At 40.2% G+C, this 19,301-nt stretch overlaps 1 protein-coding gene across 2 annotated transcripts in view; it reads left to right on the forward strand.

Annotated features, from left to right (window-relative positions):
* Positions 1-19,301, forward strand: part of LOC140202247 (cyclin-dependent kinase-like 4) — a 47,247-nt gene that overhangs the window by 8,987 nt on the left and 18,959 nt on the right. For both annotated transcript variants that reach the window (XM_072267124.1, XM_072267122.1), the window contains exons 2-6: positions 4,877-4,998; positions 12,807-12,879; positions 13,767-13,857; positions 18,364-18,564; positions 18,659-18,747. In XM_072267124.1, coding sequence (XP_072123225.1) covers positions 4,877-4,998; positions 12,807-12,879; positions 13,767-13,857; positions 18,364-18,564; positions 18,659-18,747 — 576 coding nt within the window. The remainder of the gene's footprint in view (positions 1-4,876; positions 4,999-12,806; positions 12,880-13,766; positions 13,858-18,363; positions 18,565-18,658; positions 18,748-19,301) is intronic.

A 19,301-nucleotide genomic window follows, 5' to 3' on the forward strand; every position in this document is an offset into this window, starting at 1 on the left:
CCCACAAAGATCTGACATTCTCTGACCCTATGTCACCTCTTTCTAAAAATATGATTCCATCTCTTACCAAAAGAGCCACACCACCACCTATGCTTTCCTGTCTGTCCTTTCGGTACGAAGTATATCCTTTGATATTAAACTCCCAACTGTGACTTTCTTCCAACCATGACTCAGTGTCACTCACAACGTCATACTGACCAATCTCTAATTGCGCCATGAGTTCTTACATCTTTTTCCGAATGCTACATGCATGTAAGTACAGCACCTTCAGTCCTGCATTCTTTGCCTTATGAATTTTGCCACTGTGGTACAACTTAACACTTTACTCTGTCTGCAGTTGTACCCAGTCATTGGCTTGTCCCTCCTTACATTCATAGTACATATTACATCATCTACTTGTAAACTTGCTGGCTCTATCACACTGGTTCCCAACCCCCTGCCATATTCGTTTAAACCACTGCCAACAACTCTAGCAAACCTGCCTACAAGGATATTAGTGCCCCTTAGATTCAAGTGCAACCTGTCCCTTTTGTACAGGTCACACCTGCCCCAGAAGAAGTCTCAAATGATCCAGAAATCTGAAACCCTGCCGCCGCTCCAATTTTTTAGCCATGCATTCATCTGCCACCTCATTCTATTCCTATCCTCATTGTTGCATGGCACAGGCAGCAATCCTGAGATTACTACCCTTGAGGTCCTGCTTCTCAGATTCCTTCCTAACTCTCTGTATTCTGTTTTCAGGACCTCCTTCATTTTTCTCCCTATGTTGTTGGTACCAGTATGTACCACAACTTCTGGCTGGTTATCCTCCTTTTTCAGGATGTTGTGGATGCATTCAGAAACATCATGGCCCCTGATACCTGGGAGGCAAACCACCATCCGTGTTTCCTTTTCGCATCCACAGAACCACCTATCTGTCCCCTAACTATAGAGTTCCCTATTACGGCTGCCATCCTCTTCAGTTTCTTGCCCTTCTGAGCCACAGGGTCAGACTCAGTGCCAGAGGCATAGCTACTGTTGCTTCCTTCAGGTAGGTTGTCTTCCCCAACAGTATTCAAAATAGAGTACTTATTGTTAAGGGGGTGGCCACTGGGGTGACACTCTCCCTTCCCTCTCCTGACAGTTACCCATTTATCTGTCTCCTGTAGCCTTGAGGTGACTGCCACCCTGAAACTCCTGTCTATCTCCTCTCACTTTCCCTAACAAGCCGAAGGTCATCAAGCTGCAGTCCAGTTCTATAACACGGTCTCTAAGTCTGTATCTCGATGCACCTGGTGCAGATGTGGCCATAGGGGAGGCTAGAAGTCTCCTGGAAAACCCACATCTGATACGCTGAACAGAACACTGGCTCTGTAGACATATCCCCTATTCTCTCAAGAGTTAATTCAGAAAAAAGAAATAAGAAATGAATGAATTTACCTTGCCTCTGCCTGTTCTTGCTGAAGCCCTGCTGAGCCAAAGCCTTACTACTCTAACTCAGACCACTCCGACGATGGCCGGTCCCACGATAACTGCTTCGCTAGAATGTACCCCTCTTTTAAGAGACTGGGTTTTTAAAGCTCTTCATTAGACTTGCACAGGAATGCTTCTGTTGCATCTGTACAGTTCTCCAATCAATGACTCTCGTTGAAAAAACTTCCTGCTTTTTAAAGCTCTCCACTGGACCTGCGCGAGAATGCTTCTGTTGCATCTGCGCAGTGCTCAAGTCAACGACCCATATTGAAAAGCACGTGAATTGATAGTTAATTGACCATTGTACCATCCCCTCTAGTTCACAGGTGAGTTGGACACTTGGGAAGAAGAAAAAATGAAGCTAATTGTTTCATAGGGCTGTTATGATTGGAAATTAAAAATCAGTAACATTCAGGAATGGTAAAAGTATGAAAACAAAGCTAAATCCTGGAAGGAGACTGCATTTTAGCCATCCTGTGAAACAAGTTCTGTATTGGGCAAATTATTCTACAGGTACTGATTAGCAGAGGCAATTCAGTTCAGCGAATCTAAAAATGTTATTTAGTAACACACATCAAAGTTGCTGGTGAACGCAGCAGGCCAAGCAGCATCTGTAGGAAGAGGTGCAGTCGACGTTTCAGGCCGAGACCCTTCGTCAGGACTAACTGAAGGAAGAGTGAGTAAGGGATTTGAAAGTTGGAGGGGGAGGGGGAGATCCAAAATGATAGGAGAAGACAGGAGGGGGAGGAATAGAGCCAAGAGCTGGACAGGTGATTCCAGCGTAGGGAATGTAACTACCAATTTGCCCTCAGTAATGTTCCTTTTATTGAAGATTGAAGATGCATTTGAAAGGTAAATGTTGGGGTGGGGATAATTCCCTTAATATAGCATCATAGAACTGTTTTATGTTCTAGAGGGCTTTCCTTACTATTATCCAGTGTGCATCTAGCTGTACTTTAGACAGTTCAGGGGAACGTTGCTGACAAGCACACTCAGAATCTAGGAGTACATACTTGAGTACATGAAGCATGCAAGCAAAGTGCAACTGCACAAAGGAAGCCTTCAGTATAATGACACCCCTTACAAAATATGTTAAGCATATTTTATGAAAGGACATTATTTATGTGGAGTGTTTTAACAAAAATGGGATTACACTTTATGTATCTTGGAATATTTACATGATCAGTATTTATGTACAAAGTTTCTATTACTGTATATATTTTAAAATAAGGATAATGTTCATCGGGAAGATAAAATGTGAAAGTGTTTTGATAAAGAGATTGAGCAGCAGAGAGAGCATACAGATAGGATTCAGGTCTGCATTTAGAAGAGTGAAAGGTGACATAAAGATAGACAAGTCCCCTGGTCCTGATGGAGTGCATCCCAGCATACTGAAAGAATGGCAGACGTCATATTAGAGGCTTTGGTGATAATTTACCAAAATTCTCTGGACCCTGGGCAGGTCTTGGCGGATTGGAAGAAGCCGAACGTCACGTCACTGTTCCAAAATGGATGTAGGCAAAAGCAGGTTAGTTTAATATCTGTAGTTGGGAAAATGCTTGAAGCTATCATTAAAGAAGAAACAGCAGAGCATCTGGAAAGAAATGGATCCATCAGGCAGAAGCAGCATGGATTCGGCAAAGTCAAGTCCTGTTTGACAAACTTACTGGAGTTCTTTGAGGATATGATGAGTGCAGTGGGTAGAGGGGAACAGATGGACGTTATTGACTTGGATTTCCAGAAGGCATTCGATAAGGTGCCACATGGATGACCATGTGATAAGGCTGCATAGAGTTGGGGGTGATGTATTAGTATGGATAGAGGATTGGTTAACCAATAGAAAGCAGAGTAGGAATACACGAGTGTTTCTCTGGTTGGCAGTCTGGCACTCAGTGGTGAGCGGTGTGCCGCAAGGGTTGGTGCTGGGCCCACAACTGTTCACGCTATACGTTAACGATCTGGAAGAGAAAACAGAGGGCAGTGTAATTAAGTTTGCTGATGACACTAAATTGAGTGGAAAGGCAAATTGTGCAGAGGATACGTAGACAGGTTCAGTAAGTGGACAAGAGTCTGGCAGATGGAGTACAATGTTGGTAAAATGGAAGATCAGATTTTTATTTAAATGGTAAGAGATTGTGCAGAGGGACTTGTGAATGCTTGTGCATGAATCACAAAAGGTTGGTTTGCAAGTGCATCAGGCAAATGAGATGTTGGCCTTTGTTGCTAGAGGGACTGAATTTAAGAGCAGGGAGATTATGCTGCAACTGCACAGGGTACTGGTGAGGCCGCATCTGGTGCAGTTCTGGTCTCCTTACTTGAGGAAAGATATACTGGCTTTGGAGGCGGTGCAGAGGAGATTCATCAGGTTAATTCCAGAGATGAGGGGGTTAGATTATTAGGAGAGATTGAGGAGCCTGGGACTGTACTTGCTGCAATTCAGAAGAATGAGAGGAGATCTTATAGAAACATACAAAATTATCAAAGGGATAGATAAGATAGAGGCAGGAAAATTGTTTCCTCTGGTAGGTGAGACTAGAACTAGGGGACATAGCCTCAAGATTCAGGAGAGTAAATTTAGGATGGAGATGAGGAGGAACTGCTTTTCCCAGAGGATGGTGAATCTGTGGAATTCTCTGCCCAAGGAAGCAGTGGAGGCTACCTCAGTAAATATATTTCAGACAAGGTTGGATCGATTTTTGCATAGTAGGGGAATTAAGGGTTATGGGGGAAAGGCAGGTAGGTGGAGATGAGTCCATGGCCAGATCAGCCATGATCTTAATGAATGACAGAGCAGGCTTGATGGGCCAGATGGCCTACTCCTGCCCCTATTTCTTATGTTCTAATGTTCTTAATTGAAACATATAAAATATGAATAAGATCTTTCCTCTTAGGGGAGATTCCAAAATTAAGGATCATGGTTTAGAGATAAGGTGTCACTCACTTAAGGTAAAAACAAAGTGAAATTTTCTCTCAAAGTTTTGGAGTTCTTTCAAAAGAGCAGCGGAAGCAGTTGTTTGAATATGTTTCTGGCAGGTTTAGCTTGATACTTCACAAGCAAGGGGTGATAGATTACCATGCATTATTAGAAATACTGTATACCATGATCTTATTAAATAATTTGAAGAGCCATGTGGCCTACTGCTACTGCATGGTTGTTTGGAAACATCCTGGATCAATAAGGCAGATATCAATAATGGAAAATAAAGAAAAACAAAGCATAGATTAGATATTCAGTAATGGATGGTAAAAATGAACATGAAGATGTTGTAAGTAAAATGAAATAAGCAAAGAAAATAAAAGGACCTATCCAACTCTATTTATCAGTCTGTCAATTGAAAATCACCTCATTCATTGTTAATATATCACAGTTGCTGAATGTGAAATTGATGAATTTAATTTAATTTTATTTACATCTTTGTTACAGCAATTAAAACATAATAACTTAGTGAATCTTCTTGAAGTATTCAGAAAAAAACGTAAATTGCATCTCGTGCTAGAGTACTATGATCACACTGTATTACATGAGCTGGAGAGGTATCCCAGAGGGTAAGAGCACTTGAACTAAGCTGTCATTTTGACTGTAAAGATTTTACTCAGTTGAGCAAGATCTGAATATAGAAGGAGAAATTTTATGAAACTGATTGAATCCTCGATATAATTAAAATACATTTTCCATTTGCAGTCTTTCAATAGAAATCTATTAAGATATTCGTTAGTGTATGCTTCTGTCTTCATACAGATAGTATCAGGTGTTAAGCTTTCCTGCTACGTGCTTTAAAGCGTTTATTACATTGGTGCTAACATCTTAACTGGCTGTCTATTGATCTGGATCTTCAAGTGGTCTTGATGTTCTTTTTAAAGGTGGTGATAATTTCTGTCTGCATTATCTCATCAGGCAGTGAGTTCAAGATGCCCCATTAATTGTTAATCAGTGAAAATATTTTTCCTTAATCACCCTGTATCTGTTCTACCAATTAGCTTAAATCCTAATGCCCTAATAATGATCTTCTCTGCTAAAGGAAACAGACCATTCCAATTTTCCCTATCTAAGCCTCTCATAGTTTTCTACACATAAGTTAAACATCTCCTCTCTTCCACAGAAAACAGCCTTTCCTAAGCATTTTCTACTCATAATTCATAATGCTGAAAATGGAGAAACCAGTCAAGAGGACCATCACAGTATGGCCTAATGAGGCAGTTTCTGTGCTTCAGGACCTTTGAACAGAATAACTAGCAAAATGTTCAAAGGGGACACCACACATGGAGAAGACACAGACCTTGAAGAATATGCCTCATCTGTCACTGGCTACATCAGACAGTGTGTAGCCAAAGTTGGTACCTCAAGAACAGTCATCTCACGGCCCAGCTAGAAGCACTGGCTGAATAGAGAGGTGCACTCCCTTCTAAAAGCCTGGTATGCTGCCTTCAAGTCTGGAGACAGAACAGCTCTCACAGCAGCCAGGAGAAGCCTCATCTTCGGTATCAAGAGGGCAAAGACCTACACACAAAAACATCCCCGAACACCTGCCTGAGTACAAACCCCAGGGCGTGTGACTGGGCATCAAAAGCATTACTGACTATGCAAGGAAAAACAGCATCGACTACACCAATGACGCCTCTCTCTCTTCACTTTTATGCTTGCCTGTAGACATGCAACACGACACTGGTCACGAAAGCTACCCATCTCCCAGGTGAGCATCCAGTATTTGTAACAGTAGCAGACGTGAGAAGGACTGCAGAGAGTGAACCCCGTCAGACAGGTGGGCCAGACAACATCCCAGGCCGAGTACTCAGGGTGTGCACATCAGCTCACTGATGTTTTCACAGATGTCTTCAACACCTCTCTCATCCAGGCTACTGTGCCCACATGCTTGAAATCAGCCACAGTCATCCCTTTACCAAAGATCTCTGCAGCTGCAGATGAAAACGACTACTGCTCGGTGGCACTAACTCCAATCATCACGAAGTGCTTTGAGTGACTGACAATAGCATATATCAAAAACTCCATCCCTGCTCCATGCTGCTTCTGGATTTCAGTTCACCATTTAACACTACTGTCCCACAGACCCTGGTCAGCAAACACCATTGTGCAACTGGGAGTTGGACTTCCTAACTAACATAGTCAGAATGCAGAACTGCTCCTCCCTCCCCATCATCCTCAACATGGGTGCCCCCCAGGGCTGTACACCCTGCTCACACGCGACTGCATAGCTAAACATTTGAGTAATCGCATTGTCAAATTCACTGAAGACTAGCCAGTGGTGGGGTTCATCACCAACAATGATGAGACGGCCTACAGAGAGGAGGTGGAAGAGCTCGAGGCCTGGTTCCAAGCAAATAACCTCTTCCTCAATGCCAACAAGTCAAGGGAGCTGTTTGTTGACTTCACACCCCTATTTGCATTGGCATCATAGCAGCAGAAACTGAGCAGTTTCATATTTCTGAGATTGCATATCTTGCACTATCTCTCATGGTTCCAGAACACATCCTTACCCAATCAGGAAAGCTCACCAATGCCTCTACTTTCTGAGGAGGCTGAAGAGAGCTGGACTATGCACATCCATACTCATAACCTTCTACAGGTATGCAGTAGAGAGCATCCTAAGATGCTGCATCATTGCCTGGGATGGGAATTGTGCTGTGGCAGACAAGAAGGCTCCACAACAGATAGTCGAAACTGCCCAATGAATTACTGGCACCAGCCCACCTGCCATCAAGGACATATATGCAGAAAGGTGCCAGTAACATCATGAGGGATCCCACCCACCCTGCTCATGGACTTTTGTCCAAATCCTGTCAGGGAGGAGGCTACATAGCATACACACCAGGACTTCCAGACTCAAAAACAGTTACTTTCCCCAAGCAGTATGGCAGATCAACACCTCCACCCGTTAATCCACTCCTCTGCACCCCCAACCACCACTACTTTATCATTTTTTGTCATTCACCTTATGTACAGGCACTCCTATGCCTTGTATTATGGACATACAATCAATCTATGCATATATACTATCTTATGTATTTATATTTATTGTGTTTTTTTATTATCGTTTTCTTTATCCTATTGTGTATTTTTTGTGCTGCATCACATCTAGAGTAGCAATTATTTTGTTCTCCTTTACACTTGTGTACTGGGAATGATATTAAACAATCTTGAATCTTGGAGAATCTTAATCATAAACAAAGGCCACCTTAGCTACCTGCCCTTTACATTCAGGGATCTGTGGGCTTGGTAACATTCTGTATCTCTCCATAGGAGCTCTTTGTAGTCATCATTTTATCCTCTTTTGCTTCTTCATAACAGTTAAGCAAGGAATTTATCTCACCTATCTCATTAGTCACAATTTATGCAATAGATAACGTAGAAAGTGAAAGTAAAGATGACATTGAAGGTGAAAAGTGTTCCCTATTCATTACCACTTTAGGATGACTGGCAGACACGTTATATTCTGGACCTTATATTCTCTGGTACTTTATAAAGATTTCTGTAGAGTTTGGCTTTGGCATGGTACTATGCACTGCATTTAATCTAGGACATGCATCTTCCTTTTACCAGGTTACCAGGCAAAAACAAATTAGTTATCTTCTTATTCCAAAACAATGTCCTTGTAAAATATAGTGAACCCTTTTGTTATGGCAGTTTGGGGAATGGAAATTCACCCTTAGGGAGTTCACAAGCCACCACCATAAAATTTGAGACAGAGAATAAAAATTTACTCTTACAGAATTTGCGAAAAGAAAGTAAATAAACACAATATGAAGGAACAATGAATTTTGTCATTTTTTTCAAAGGTTTGTAAAATATCATGATACAGGTGGTTTTCTAGGCATTTAACCCCTTCATAATGTGGGGTGTATTGTGTGTTAAATTCTAGTGGCCTTTTGCCAAGTACTAAATACAGTACCATATCTCAAAATTTTCAGTAGTGTTTTGAATTGTGTTAAGGGCAAATTTCCATTACTCAAATTGGCATAATCTGAGATACACTTTATGGTTTGAAAATCACCTTCAGGTTGGACCAATTAGTACAACTTCAGGCTTGTTGTAGGCTTGTGTTTAAGCTGGGGTCTATAAAAAACCTTGAGATGATTTATGTTGTCTACTAGTTATGTCAATCACCAGGACTAAAATGAGCAAAATACCTAAACCAGGATTGAGAATACTTAAAAATCAAGCAAAATGAAGGAGAAAACTTGGTTTAATTTCCATTGATATTCATGAAGATGAAAGATACTTTTGCAATGTAATTCTAATTAACAAAGATTCAAAATTCTACCAGAATTCTTCCTACAGTGCTGGAGGAATTCAAAAGGTCAGGTACACCTTTGGAGGAAAAGGGATATTGAGACCCTGCAACATCCTGCACTATTCATTGTTTCTCTCCTGTTTTTCCTTCTCTGTCTCCTGTTCAGAAACTTCCAGTTCCTTCTTTATCACTTGCTTCTTTGCGCTCCCTTTCACACCAACCATTTTCCTTTTCCTGTCCTCGAGAACTATTAGTTTGTTCATATTGCACAATGCTGTTGAGCAAAATATAGATGAATATTTTTGTGTATAAATTATGAAAATGCAGTGAAGCTGCATGATTTATGCAGCCTGGTATATTCTCTGCATTATGTACTAGCACGTGAAGTGTAGTGCCTTGTATAGACCATCAATTTATCAATATTTACTTATCTGGTCAATCTCAACACTCTCTTTGTGACAATATCCACCGATTTGGAACAGTCTAAATACAACACTGGTATCATTACTTTCGTACATCAATATTGAGTCTTTACACAAAAACACACTACAGCAAAGGTTTTGAGTTGATCAATAACAAAACAAAAGAGATAAAGACAGCACCTGGTCTCATGAAAGCTCTTCTTAATTTACAAAGGTCGGTTAAGTTAAACGATCCATTAGAATTTCTTGAGCCAAAAAAAAATGATAACACTGCAACTCCTGGTAGAGGACTATTTGGTTGTCTTGCAGGAAGACCTGGAAAGTGACAATAAGTTCAATAGTTGCTGCAACAGACTACTTACTATTTTATAGTAGTTCATCAGTGACTCATGGAGATATTATGGATTAAGCAGCAGATTATGACACAGTCTGTCAGTCCTCAGTCCTGGCAAACAGGTCCTTACCCCTGCTCCATTGAAACATGTTGAATCTAGCCACAATAATATGGTGAAGGTCACAGCAGACAACTGTCCATGTTATGGGGCTCTTGGAGATAGCAAACCAATGGATTTTCTTACATCTTTTTTTAAAAAATAAAGTTTGAAGACATGTCTGTGAACCTCTTATGATTTGTTGGGAAATTTGAGTATAGTGCCTCTAAGAATCCTAGACTATGATTTTTGAGATGTTTTAAAATGACCTAGTATTAAAAGGGAGCTGCTGTTCATCAGCCTATGGCTCCCCCCTCCCCCCCCATTGACTGGTAACAGGCAACTCCTTTTCAGTTTCCACAAAAGCAGATGGCCCTGGGGAATTGCATGTTATATTACAGTAAAACCTTTCATGGCCCTCGATGTGATATGCTATCTTCCCCTGCCCTCTGATTCTCAGTTTATTTAAAAAAAATATTCAGTTGTTAGGACATGGTCCTTGCTGGCAAACCTGGCCTTTATTGCTCACCCCAGTTTCCCTTGAGAGGTAACAGTGAAGCATCTTTTTAAACTGCTCCAGGAGGTGCAAGTTTTTACTCAGAAAGTAACATATCCCAGTATAGTGGTAGAGGCTTTTAAGAGATGTTTAGATGAAAGAAAGATGGAGGAATATGGACATGGTGTAGGTGGGAGGGATTAGTGTTTGGGTGTTTTTGATTTGCTTTTTAACTGGTTCAGCACAACATTGTGGGCTGAATGGCCTGTTCCTGTGCTGTACTCTTCTATGTTCTATGTTCTTGTGAAGGTTCTCCCACAATTCAGTTACGGTAGGGCCTTTCAAAGTTTACGCCTAGCAGTGATGAAGGAATACATATTTCTGTGTCAGGATGGTGTGTGACGGTGATGTTCCCTTGCACTTGCTGCCTTCTTGATGGTAGAAGTGCCGTCAGAATAGTCTAGGTGAATAATTTCATGGATTGAGTACACTACAACCGCATTGTACCTGTAGTGAAGGCAATGAAAGTTTAGAATAGTAGATATGGCGACAATGGTGACAATCAAGTGGGTTGCTTTGTTCTTGATGTTAGTGATCTCTTTGGGTGGTATTCAGGCTGCATTCTTTTTTTCAAGTGGAAAATATTTCATTATGATTCAGATATGTGTCTTATAGATGATGAAAAGCTCCAGCCTTTGATGTGTTCTTACAGTCACACTGTTTATATGGACAATGGTGACCCCCAGCATCTGCTAGGAGAGAATCTTGCTGATGAAGGTTTACCATTGAAAATCAAGTCAGTGGCTAGACTCTGTCTTGTTAAGAAAGTCATTGACTGGTAGTTGCATGGCATAACTCTTGCTTGCCACTTATCAGTTCATGCCTAAATATTGTCTAAGTTTTACTGCATGCAGGCAAAGACATTTTCATTTGCTGAGGAATTATGAATGAAATTAAACACTGTAATAATACTGAACATTCCTATTTCTCTTGCTAGGACAGAAGGGAGGTCATCGATGAGGTAGCTGAAGATGGTTGAGCTGAAGACACTGCAAGTTATTAAGTTCAAGTTTATTGTCATGGGCATACATAGCCAGGGTATAAAGTACTTTTGCAGGAGCAGCACAGTAATAAATTATGTTTAGGTGCCCTGATGAATTTCTGCAGTAACCTACCGTGGCTGGGATGATTGATATCCAGCTATCACAGCCATACTCCTTTATACAAGAGGAACTGGAATTGATTTATTATTGTCACATGTACCGAGAAACTGTGAAAACCTTTTATTTGCACCATCCAGACAGATCATAGAACATAGAACACTGCAGCACAATACAGGCCCTTTGGCCCACGATAGTGTGATGACCTTTTAACCTAATTGAAGATCAATATCCCCTACCTCCACATAGCCCTCCATTTCTCTATCATCTATGTGTATCTAAGAGTCTCTTAATTGGTAATCCCCAAGGCCTGACCTAGTCTATCGTTGGACCTCATGGGAAGCTAGAGAAGAAATTGTGGAGGTCCTTGCAGAGATTTTTGCTTCATCTCTGCCACAAGTGAGATCCTGGAGGACCAGAGAGTGGCTAATGTGGTCTATTGTTTAAAAAGGGTAGCAAACACAAGCCATGAAACTAGAGACTAGTGAGTCTGACATTGGTGGTGGGTAAATTGCTAGAGGGGATTCTGAGGGGTAGGATCTACCAACGTTTGGAGAAACAAGGTCTGATTTGGGATAGTTAGCATGGCTTTGAGCATGGCAAGTTATGTCTGAAAAATTTCTTGGTGTTTTCCAAGGAGGGAACCAAGAGGCTAGATGAGGGTAGATCAGTGGATATTGTTTACATGGACTAAGGCAAGGCCTTTGACAAGGTCCCTTATGGCAGACACTATAGTCAAAATCCCACCCAACCTGAGCATTCTCTCTTCTACTCTTCCCATGGGGCAGAAGATACGAAAGCATGAAAGGATGCACCATCAAGCTCAAGGACAGCTTCTAGCCTACTGTTGTAAGACTATTGAACAGACTCCTTGCATATGATTGTCTGCCTGCACTAGACTTTCTGTAAGTGTAACACTATTATGCATTCTGTTAATTGTTTATCCTTACACTACTTTGATGCACTGTTGTAATGAAATGATCTATATGGAATGCATGTAAAACAAAGATTTTTTCTGTACCTTGGTATGTGTGACAATAATAAAGTTCAAATTCAAAGTTCAAAGTACACGTATGTCACCATTTACTACCATGAGATTCATTTTCTTGCAGGTATTCACAGTAAATATAAAGAAACACAATAGAATCGATGAAAAACTACGCACTAAGACAGACAAGCAAGCAAAGTGGAAAAGGCCGCAAATTGTGCAAATACAAAAAGAAAAGTAAAATAATAATAATAATAATAGATAAATAATTAATAAATAATATTATGAATAATAAGCCAATTCAAATTCTCATGAACTAAAATAATTTTTGTTTGAGACTAAAAAACTCATGAGTTACTGGGACGCCTGGGTAACAAAACTTGCAATTTTCAATGGTAACTTGCCTTGCTGAGTTCCTCTCTCTGTGACCAAGTCTTTGATTATATATGTAAATATGGGGGTTCCAATGGAATTCAGTGTCACATTTTATTTAATCATACACATGTGAAAAACTTAATACATTTTATTACATTCAGGGCATAAACATTTTGCAGATATATTGAAGATACAATTGCTGATCCTAAAGATGTCAAATATCTCTCTGGTTTAGGTTACCAGAAGTCATGGTTAAAAACATTATGTGGCAAATCCTTCAAGCTGTTAGCTTTTGTCATAAACACAATGTAAGTCGCGATTATATTGACAATATTATTGTCTGATAATCATTTTATTTCTTGCAGTATACTGGATGGGCTTGTGTTACACGTAAATCTTAGAGGAGTGAGCTTAAGAGCCGAGAGGTAAACTTGCAGCTATATAGGACCCTGGTCAGACCCCACTTGGAGTACTGTGCTCAATTCTGGTCGCCTCACTACAGGAAGGATGTGGAAACCATAGAAAGGGTGCAGCAGAGATTTACAAGGATGTTGCCTGAATTGGGGAACATGCCTCATGAGAAAAGGTTGAGCCTTTTCTCCTTGGAGCGATGGAGGATGAGCGGTGACCTGATAGAGGTGTACAAGATAGTGAGAGGCATTGATGGTGTGGATAGTCAGAGACTTTTTCCCAGGGTTGAAATGGCTAGCACGAGAGGGCATAGTTTTAAGGTGCTTGGAAGCAGGTACAGAGGAGATGTCAGGGGTAATATTTTACGCAGAGAGTGGTGAGTGTGTGGAATGGGCTGTCGGCAGTGGCGGCGGAGGTGGAAACGATAGGGTCTTTTAAGAGACTCCTGGATGGATACATGGAGCTTAGAAAAATAGAGAGCTATGGGTAAGCCTAGGTAGTTCTAAGGTAAGGACATGTTCAGCACAGCTTTGTAGGCCGAAGGGCTTGTATTGTGCTGTAAGTTTTCTATGTTTCTAAACCTATTGGTCCTACAAAGTGTCAGCTGTTTTATTTCCAGGCAGAGCTGTATGTTGACTAAGACAAATGTTGTGAAAATCATTAAGTGAAAATTTATTTTACAGATTATAATTGTGCTATTTTCCAATAATTTTAATATTAGAGGAATTTATTCAGTGCAGTAAACTATTTTCATTTTTGAGTTAAAGTTTAATATTTCTTCCAGTTTGTTTGTCGAGATGTCAAGCTGGAAAACATTCTGATTACTAAACAAGGGATTATCAAGCTATGTGTCTTTGGATTTGCCAGAATGCTTAGTAAGTTGTATTTCATATTCAGTGTTTTGATTAAATGGATACAATATTATATGGAAAACCATTTAACTTTCCCCCTAATTTTCTATCCCTTATTACCTCTTCATATGTGAATATTTTTTTTCCTATTCTAAGGTAAATCTTCATCTTGTACGATTATAATATGAGTTTGATAGGTATAGGCATTTCAGCCAATTAAATCCTTGCCTAATGTTTAAATATTTGCCTTCTACCAAACACCTTAGGAAATTAACACATAAAATTAGACTTTCTAATCTCCAAGTCATGGATTGGGTTGTACAAAGGAGCAATTCATCGATCTGTAGCTTCCATTACTTTGGATCAAAGCAGTAGTATGAAACAAGGTACTTACAAAAAAAAAACAAGAATAAAGTTACCAACAATAAATCCAACATTTTTATGAACTGAACAAGAATTTAGTGGTTACCTGCAAACAAACTATAGTCAAATATTTCCAAATACTGTATATTCACATATAAATATATTATGTGTGATTTAAAAAAAAATCTCCTTGTCTTCATGTCATATCACATATGGAGCCATTGACAATAAATTGTCCAATGTGTAAACATATGAAGGATGTGGAAGCATTGGAAAGGGTACAGAGGAGATTTACCAGGATGCTGCCTGGTTTCGAGAGTACGCATTATGATCAGAGATTAAGGGAGCTGGGGCTTTACTCTTTGGAGAGAAGGAGGATGAGAGGAGACATGATAGAGGTGTACAAGATAATAAGAGGAATAGATAGAGTGGACAGCCAATGCCTCTTCCCCAGGGCACCACTGCTCAGTACAAGAGGATATGGCTTTAAGGTAAGGGGTGGGAAGTTCAAGGGGGATATTAGAGGAAGGTTTTTTATTCAGAGACTGGTTGGTGCGTGGAATGCACTGCCTGAGTCAGTGGTGGAGGCAGATACACTAGTGAAGTTTAAGAGACTACTAGACAGGTATATGGAGGAATTTAAGGTGGGGGCTTATATGGGAGGCAGGGTTTGTGGGTCGGCACAACATTGTGGGCCGAAGGGCCTGTACTGTGCTGTACTGTTCTATGTTCTATGTTCTATGTATCGAATCATTCTGCATCAATCCCCATTAGTTTTAACCAAGGCCCGGTGAGTGATGTTTCTTCCCTCAAAATACTTTACTCATAAAACTATCAAGCTTACAGTACAATATCTTCATATGTTGCCAATAAAAGTAAAAGATAGATCACTCTACCTGCAAACTTCAAACTATCTGAAATATATCTCTGTATATGATTCACATTATAAGTAATGCATCAGTGTTTCCTCTCCATAAATTTCACAGTCAAACAGTCCAAGAGTTTTGTACATGAATGCCATCCTCTTCCCGTGCAATAGTTGAAGATCTTAAACTATATACCTTCTCCATAGTATCTTTGAGAAGTATGAATTTTTTACACATCCCTTTGCGTGTGGTCCTCAATCTTGGAATATGCCAGTCCACTGTATTCAACAATACAACAGATTTCACAACGTATTTCAGTGTTAATAAACCGATTCTGATTCTGACTTTGAGCTGCATTAGGTTACACAGAGAGGATCTCATGTCTAATGACTTCTTCATAATTGAGAGGGAGCAAATTTCATCCCTCAATGTGCAGGATAAAGTGTTACAGTTACAGAGAAAATGCAGTGCAGACAATCAATATGGTACAAGGCCACAACAAGATAAATTGTGAGGTCAAGGATCTATCTTACTGTATTAGAGGACTGTTCAATAGTTTATAACAGCAGGACAGAAGCTGTCCTTAATTCTGTTGGTACATGCTTCTAAACTTCTGTATCTTCTGCCTGATGGCAGGGGAGAAAAGGAGAGAACATCCGGGGTGGGTGGAGTCTTTGATTATTTTGGTGAGATGTGTAGACAGAGTCCATGGAGGGGAGACTGGTTTCTGTGCTGTGCCGAGCTACGTCCTCAACTCTGCAGTCTCTTGTACTCTTGAGCAGAATAAGACTGCACACAGGGAGGCTTTAGCCTGAGTGCCTGTGCTGTCTGGAATAGTCAACTCTCTTATAATCTTTATCCTAGTTGAAGGACTCATTGAAAAGCTTTGTACAATATGTAACCAAGTCAGAGAAAAGAGGGCAATCTTGGCTGACTTTGAACAGTAGGGTCATAAACAGGAAGTCTGCTGTAGAACAGCTGTGACTGTTATGCTTTATGACTTCAAAGCATTAAACTAATTCAAAGGAAGGCATGGGAATCTGAAATGTGAGTCTAACTTTGAGTTTACTTGAAGTGAGGCATGCACATATGTATACATACAACCCAAAATGAATTACTTAAATGAACATGAATGCTTAATCAACCAATATATATGCACAAGATTGTTCAAATATTACTGAAATATTAAATACACATGACCCATCTACTCTCACAAGGCTGCTGTGACAGCCAGTTTACTGATGCGTCTTCTGACTTTTTCAGCCACATGGATAATGCAGATGAAGTCAGCATGCAGAACCACCCCCTGCCTTAGTGCTAAAAGAGCACTAGCTGTTTCCTCTTCAGAGCAGGCACATAGAATGCATAAAGGACACAATATGTAAAAGATGATTGGATTAAATTTGACAGTTCGGGGTCTTTTATGGAAATCCCATGATTGTCCCAGTTTAATGTATGGAATATGACTGCCTTTGTGAGCTCTTGCCATGCATCTGGGGGCTGGGAGTGGAGGGAGGAAATTGTTGTGATCTGCTGCCTTTAATAACCCCCAGGTTAAACAAAGAGGAAACTACTTTTAAGTCAGAAAGTCCCGAGAGCATCCTAGAGGAATAATGTGGAATCTTCATTGTTAGACTCCATGACGCTGGCCTAGGTAGAATCAGATCCCTTAGCAACAAGTATTAAATAGGAGTAAGAGTATTACAGTGTATTCCTTGAGCCTGCTTCACCATTCAATAAAACCACGGCAACACCACTTCCCTATTCTCTCCCCATACCTTTCACTCCTTTATAGTTTGACTACTGTTTTGAATGTAATTAAAGACCCTGCCTCCAAAGTTCTGTGAGGTAGAGAATTCTGAAGATTCAAGATCCATTTGGAGAAGAAATTACTCATCTCCATCTGAAATGGGTGACTCTTTATTCTGAAACAATGTCCTCTATTTCTGGATATCCCTGTTCGGAGAAAAAGCCCATCAGCACCAGCCCTGTCAGTCCCCTCAGAATCTTGTATGTTTCAATAAGATTACTTATTTTTACTCCCAAAACGAACTGTCCCAACCTGTGTAACCTTCATTTTGTACATTGATCCCTTCATCCCATGAATCAACCTAGTGAACATTTTCTGCAGTGCCCCAATCCCAACACATCAAATTTTAAAATATGGAGTACTTGAGCTGTGGTTTCAGTGGAGCTCTGTAAATTCCATATCCATATACATGAGGAAGTGGAATGGCAGGTTAGTAAGTTTGCAAGTGATATGAAGGTAGGTGATGTTGTGAATAGTGTAGAAGATTACAAAGGTTACCAGGGAGATTGATAGATTGCAAAACTAGCTGAGAAGTGGCAGATGAAGTTCAGTCTGTAAGAGTGTGAAGTGATTCACTTTGGAAGATCAGACTTGAAGGTAGAATGCAGGGTTAATGGCAGGATTCTTAACAGTGTGGTGGAGCAAAGGAATCTTGGGTTCACATCCATAGATTCCTCAAGGCTGCAGTGCAATTTAATTGGGTAGTTATGGAAGCATATGGTGGGTGGGTCCTCAACAGTCAGGAGATTGAGTTCAAGACCGTGAGCTAATATTACTTTAAGATATTTGTAGGAAAGTTTAGGGGTGTGTCAGAGGTAGTTTTTGTTTTGCACAGAGAGTGGTGGGTGTGTGGAATGTTATGTCAGGGGTGATTGGAGATTTGGAACATTTATGAGACTTTTAGATAGGCTTATGGATGAAAGTAAAATGGAGGTCTATGTGGGTGGGATGGGTTAGATTTATCTTGGATTAAGATAGTATTAAGCCATCAGCATGCTAACTTGTTGTATTTTATGCACTAGGACTCTCTGAACCTTTTGTTCTGCAATATTTTGGAGTTTAATTGCATTTAAATAATAATCCATTTTAAAATTCTCCCAACATGGATAATCTCACATTTTCATATGTCAGCTTCTTATCTAAGATCTAAGATCTTTGCAGGATTTTCAACAAATGCAAACCCTGCCTTACTTTCCAGGTAAGAACTACTCATCTAGTCAAGGTCCATGCCCTTCTTGAAAAGCATTTCATGTCTAGTTTGTGAGAGAATCATCAATAATGCATAATGTTCTAACAGATGTCCACCTCTAAATGTAACCATGTGATACACATGCAGATTCAAAAATCAATCTGCTGAAGTGTGTTGTATGCTTCCAAAGTTACATTCATGGACTGAGTTCCATCAGAAAATGCATTAAAACATTTTGCTATGTTAAATAATTTTTAGACCTTTTTTATTAGTGAATATATTCATTTTATCCTTCCCTGCAGCAACTCCAAGAGATGCTCACACAGACAATGTAGCGACCCGGTGGTATCGAGCACCCGAGCTACTTGTGGGAGAAACACAATCTGAGGCTGCAGTGGATATCTGGGCGCTAGGTACTATCTTTGCAGAGCTCGTATCTGGACAGGTATTGTGGCCTGGGAAATCAGACATAGACCAAATCTGCCTGATAATAAAGACTCTGGGTAAACTAATGATCAATCAAGTAATTACTTTCTGTTAACATGTCAGCATTTTATATATACTGTACATATTACATAATTTACATTTTTTTGCTAGGTAAACTTATCCCAAGACATGAGCTTGTATTCCAGAGTAACCAACTTTTCTTGGGAGTTTGTATACCTGAGCCAGATCCTGAAGATATGGTAGGTTTGTAGCATAGAAATTATTTTGGTCTGAACACTCTGCAGCACCTTACCTTGATGCAGATTTTAAAGTTGTCAAGGTGGATTTTTTTTTAAAAGACATTGCTTTATTGCAAAGTGCTGTGCACCATCAAAATACCCGAAGGATCTTTGTACAGCTAATATTGTTTAGCCAGCGACCTGTCAGCTGTCAAAGGACGCCACACCTCTTGCTGCCAACAGGCTCCCAAGCGTTGAAGAGAGAAGCAGGAGAGGGGAGGGTGCAAGCTGCCTTCTTTACATAGAGAAATATTGAAAGGAATATTACTGGCAAATGTGACCTTACAGAAATTGAGATGGTAAGATATGTACACTTGCTGAAACATTACACAGTAATGTGTGAACATGCTCTATGGTGACAGATGAATGCATTGTGCAGCAAGTCCTTATTTTAATCCAGAGTACCGACTACAATGTGAAGAAAGATGACAAATCATTGAAAGATACTGTAGCTGTTAAGTCAATTGCTGTCATCATAACTAAAGGTAAGGCCATTTCTCAGCTTTGGAAAAAGC

This window comes from Mobula birostris, chromosome 8 (assembly GCF_030028105.1).
Source record: "Mobula birostris isolate sMobBir1 chromosome 8, sMobBir1.hap1, whole genome shotgun sequence".
NCBI lineage: Eukaryota > Metazoa > Chordata > Chondrichthyes > Myliobatiformes > Myliobatidae > Mobula > Mobula birostris.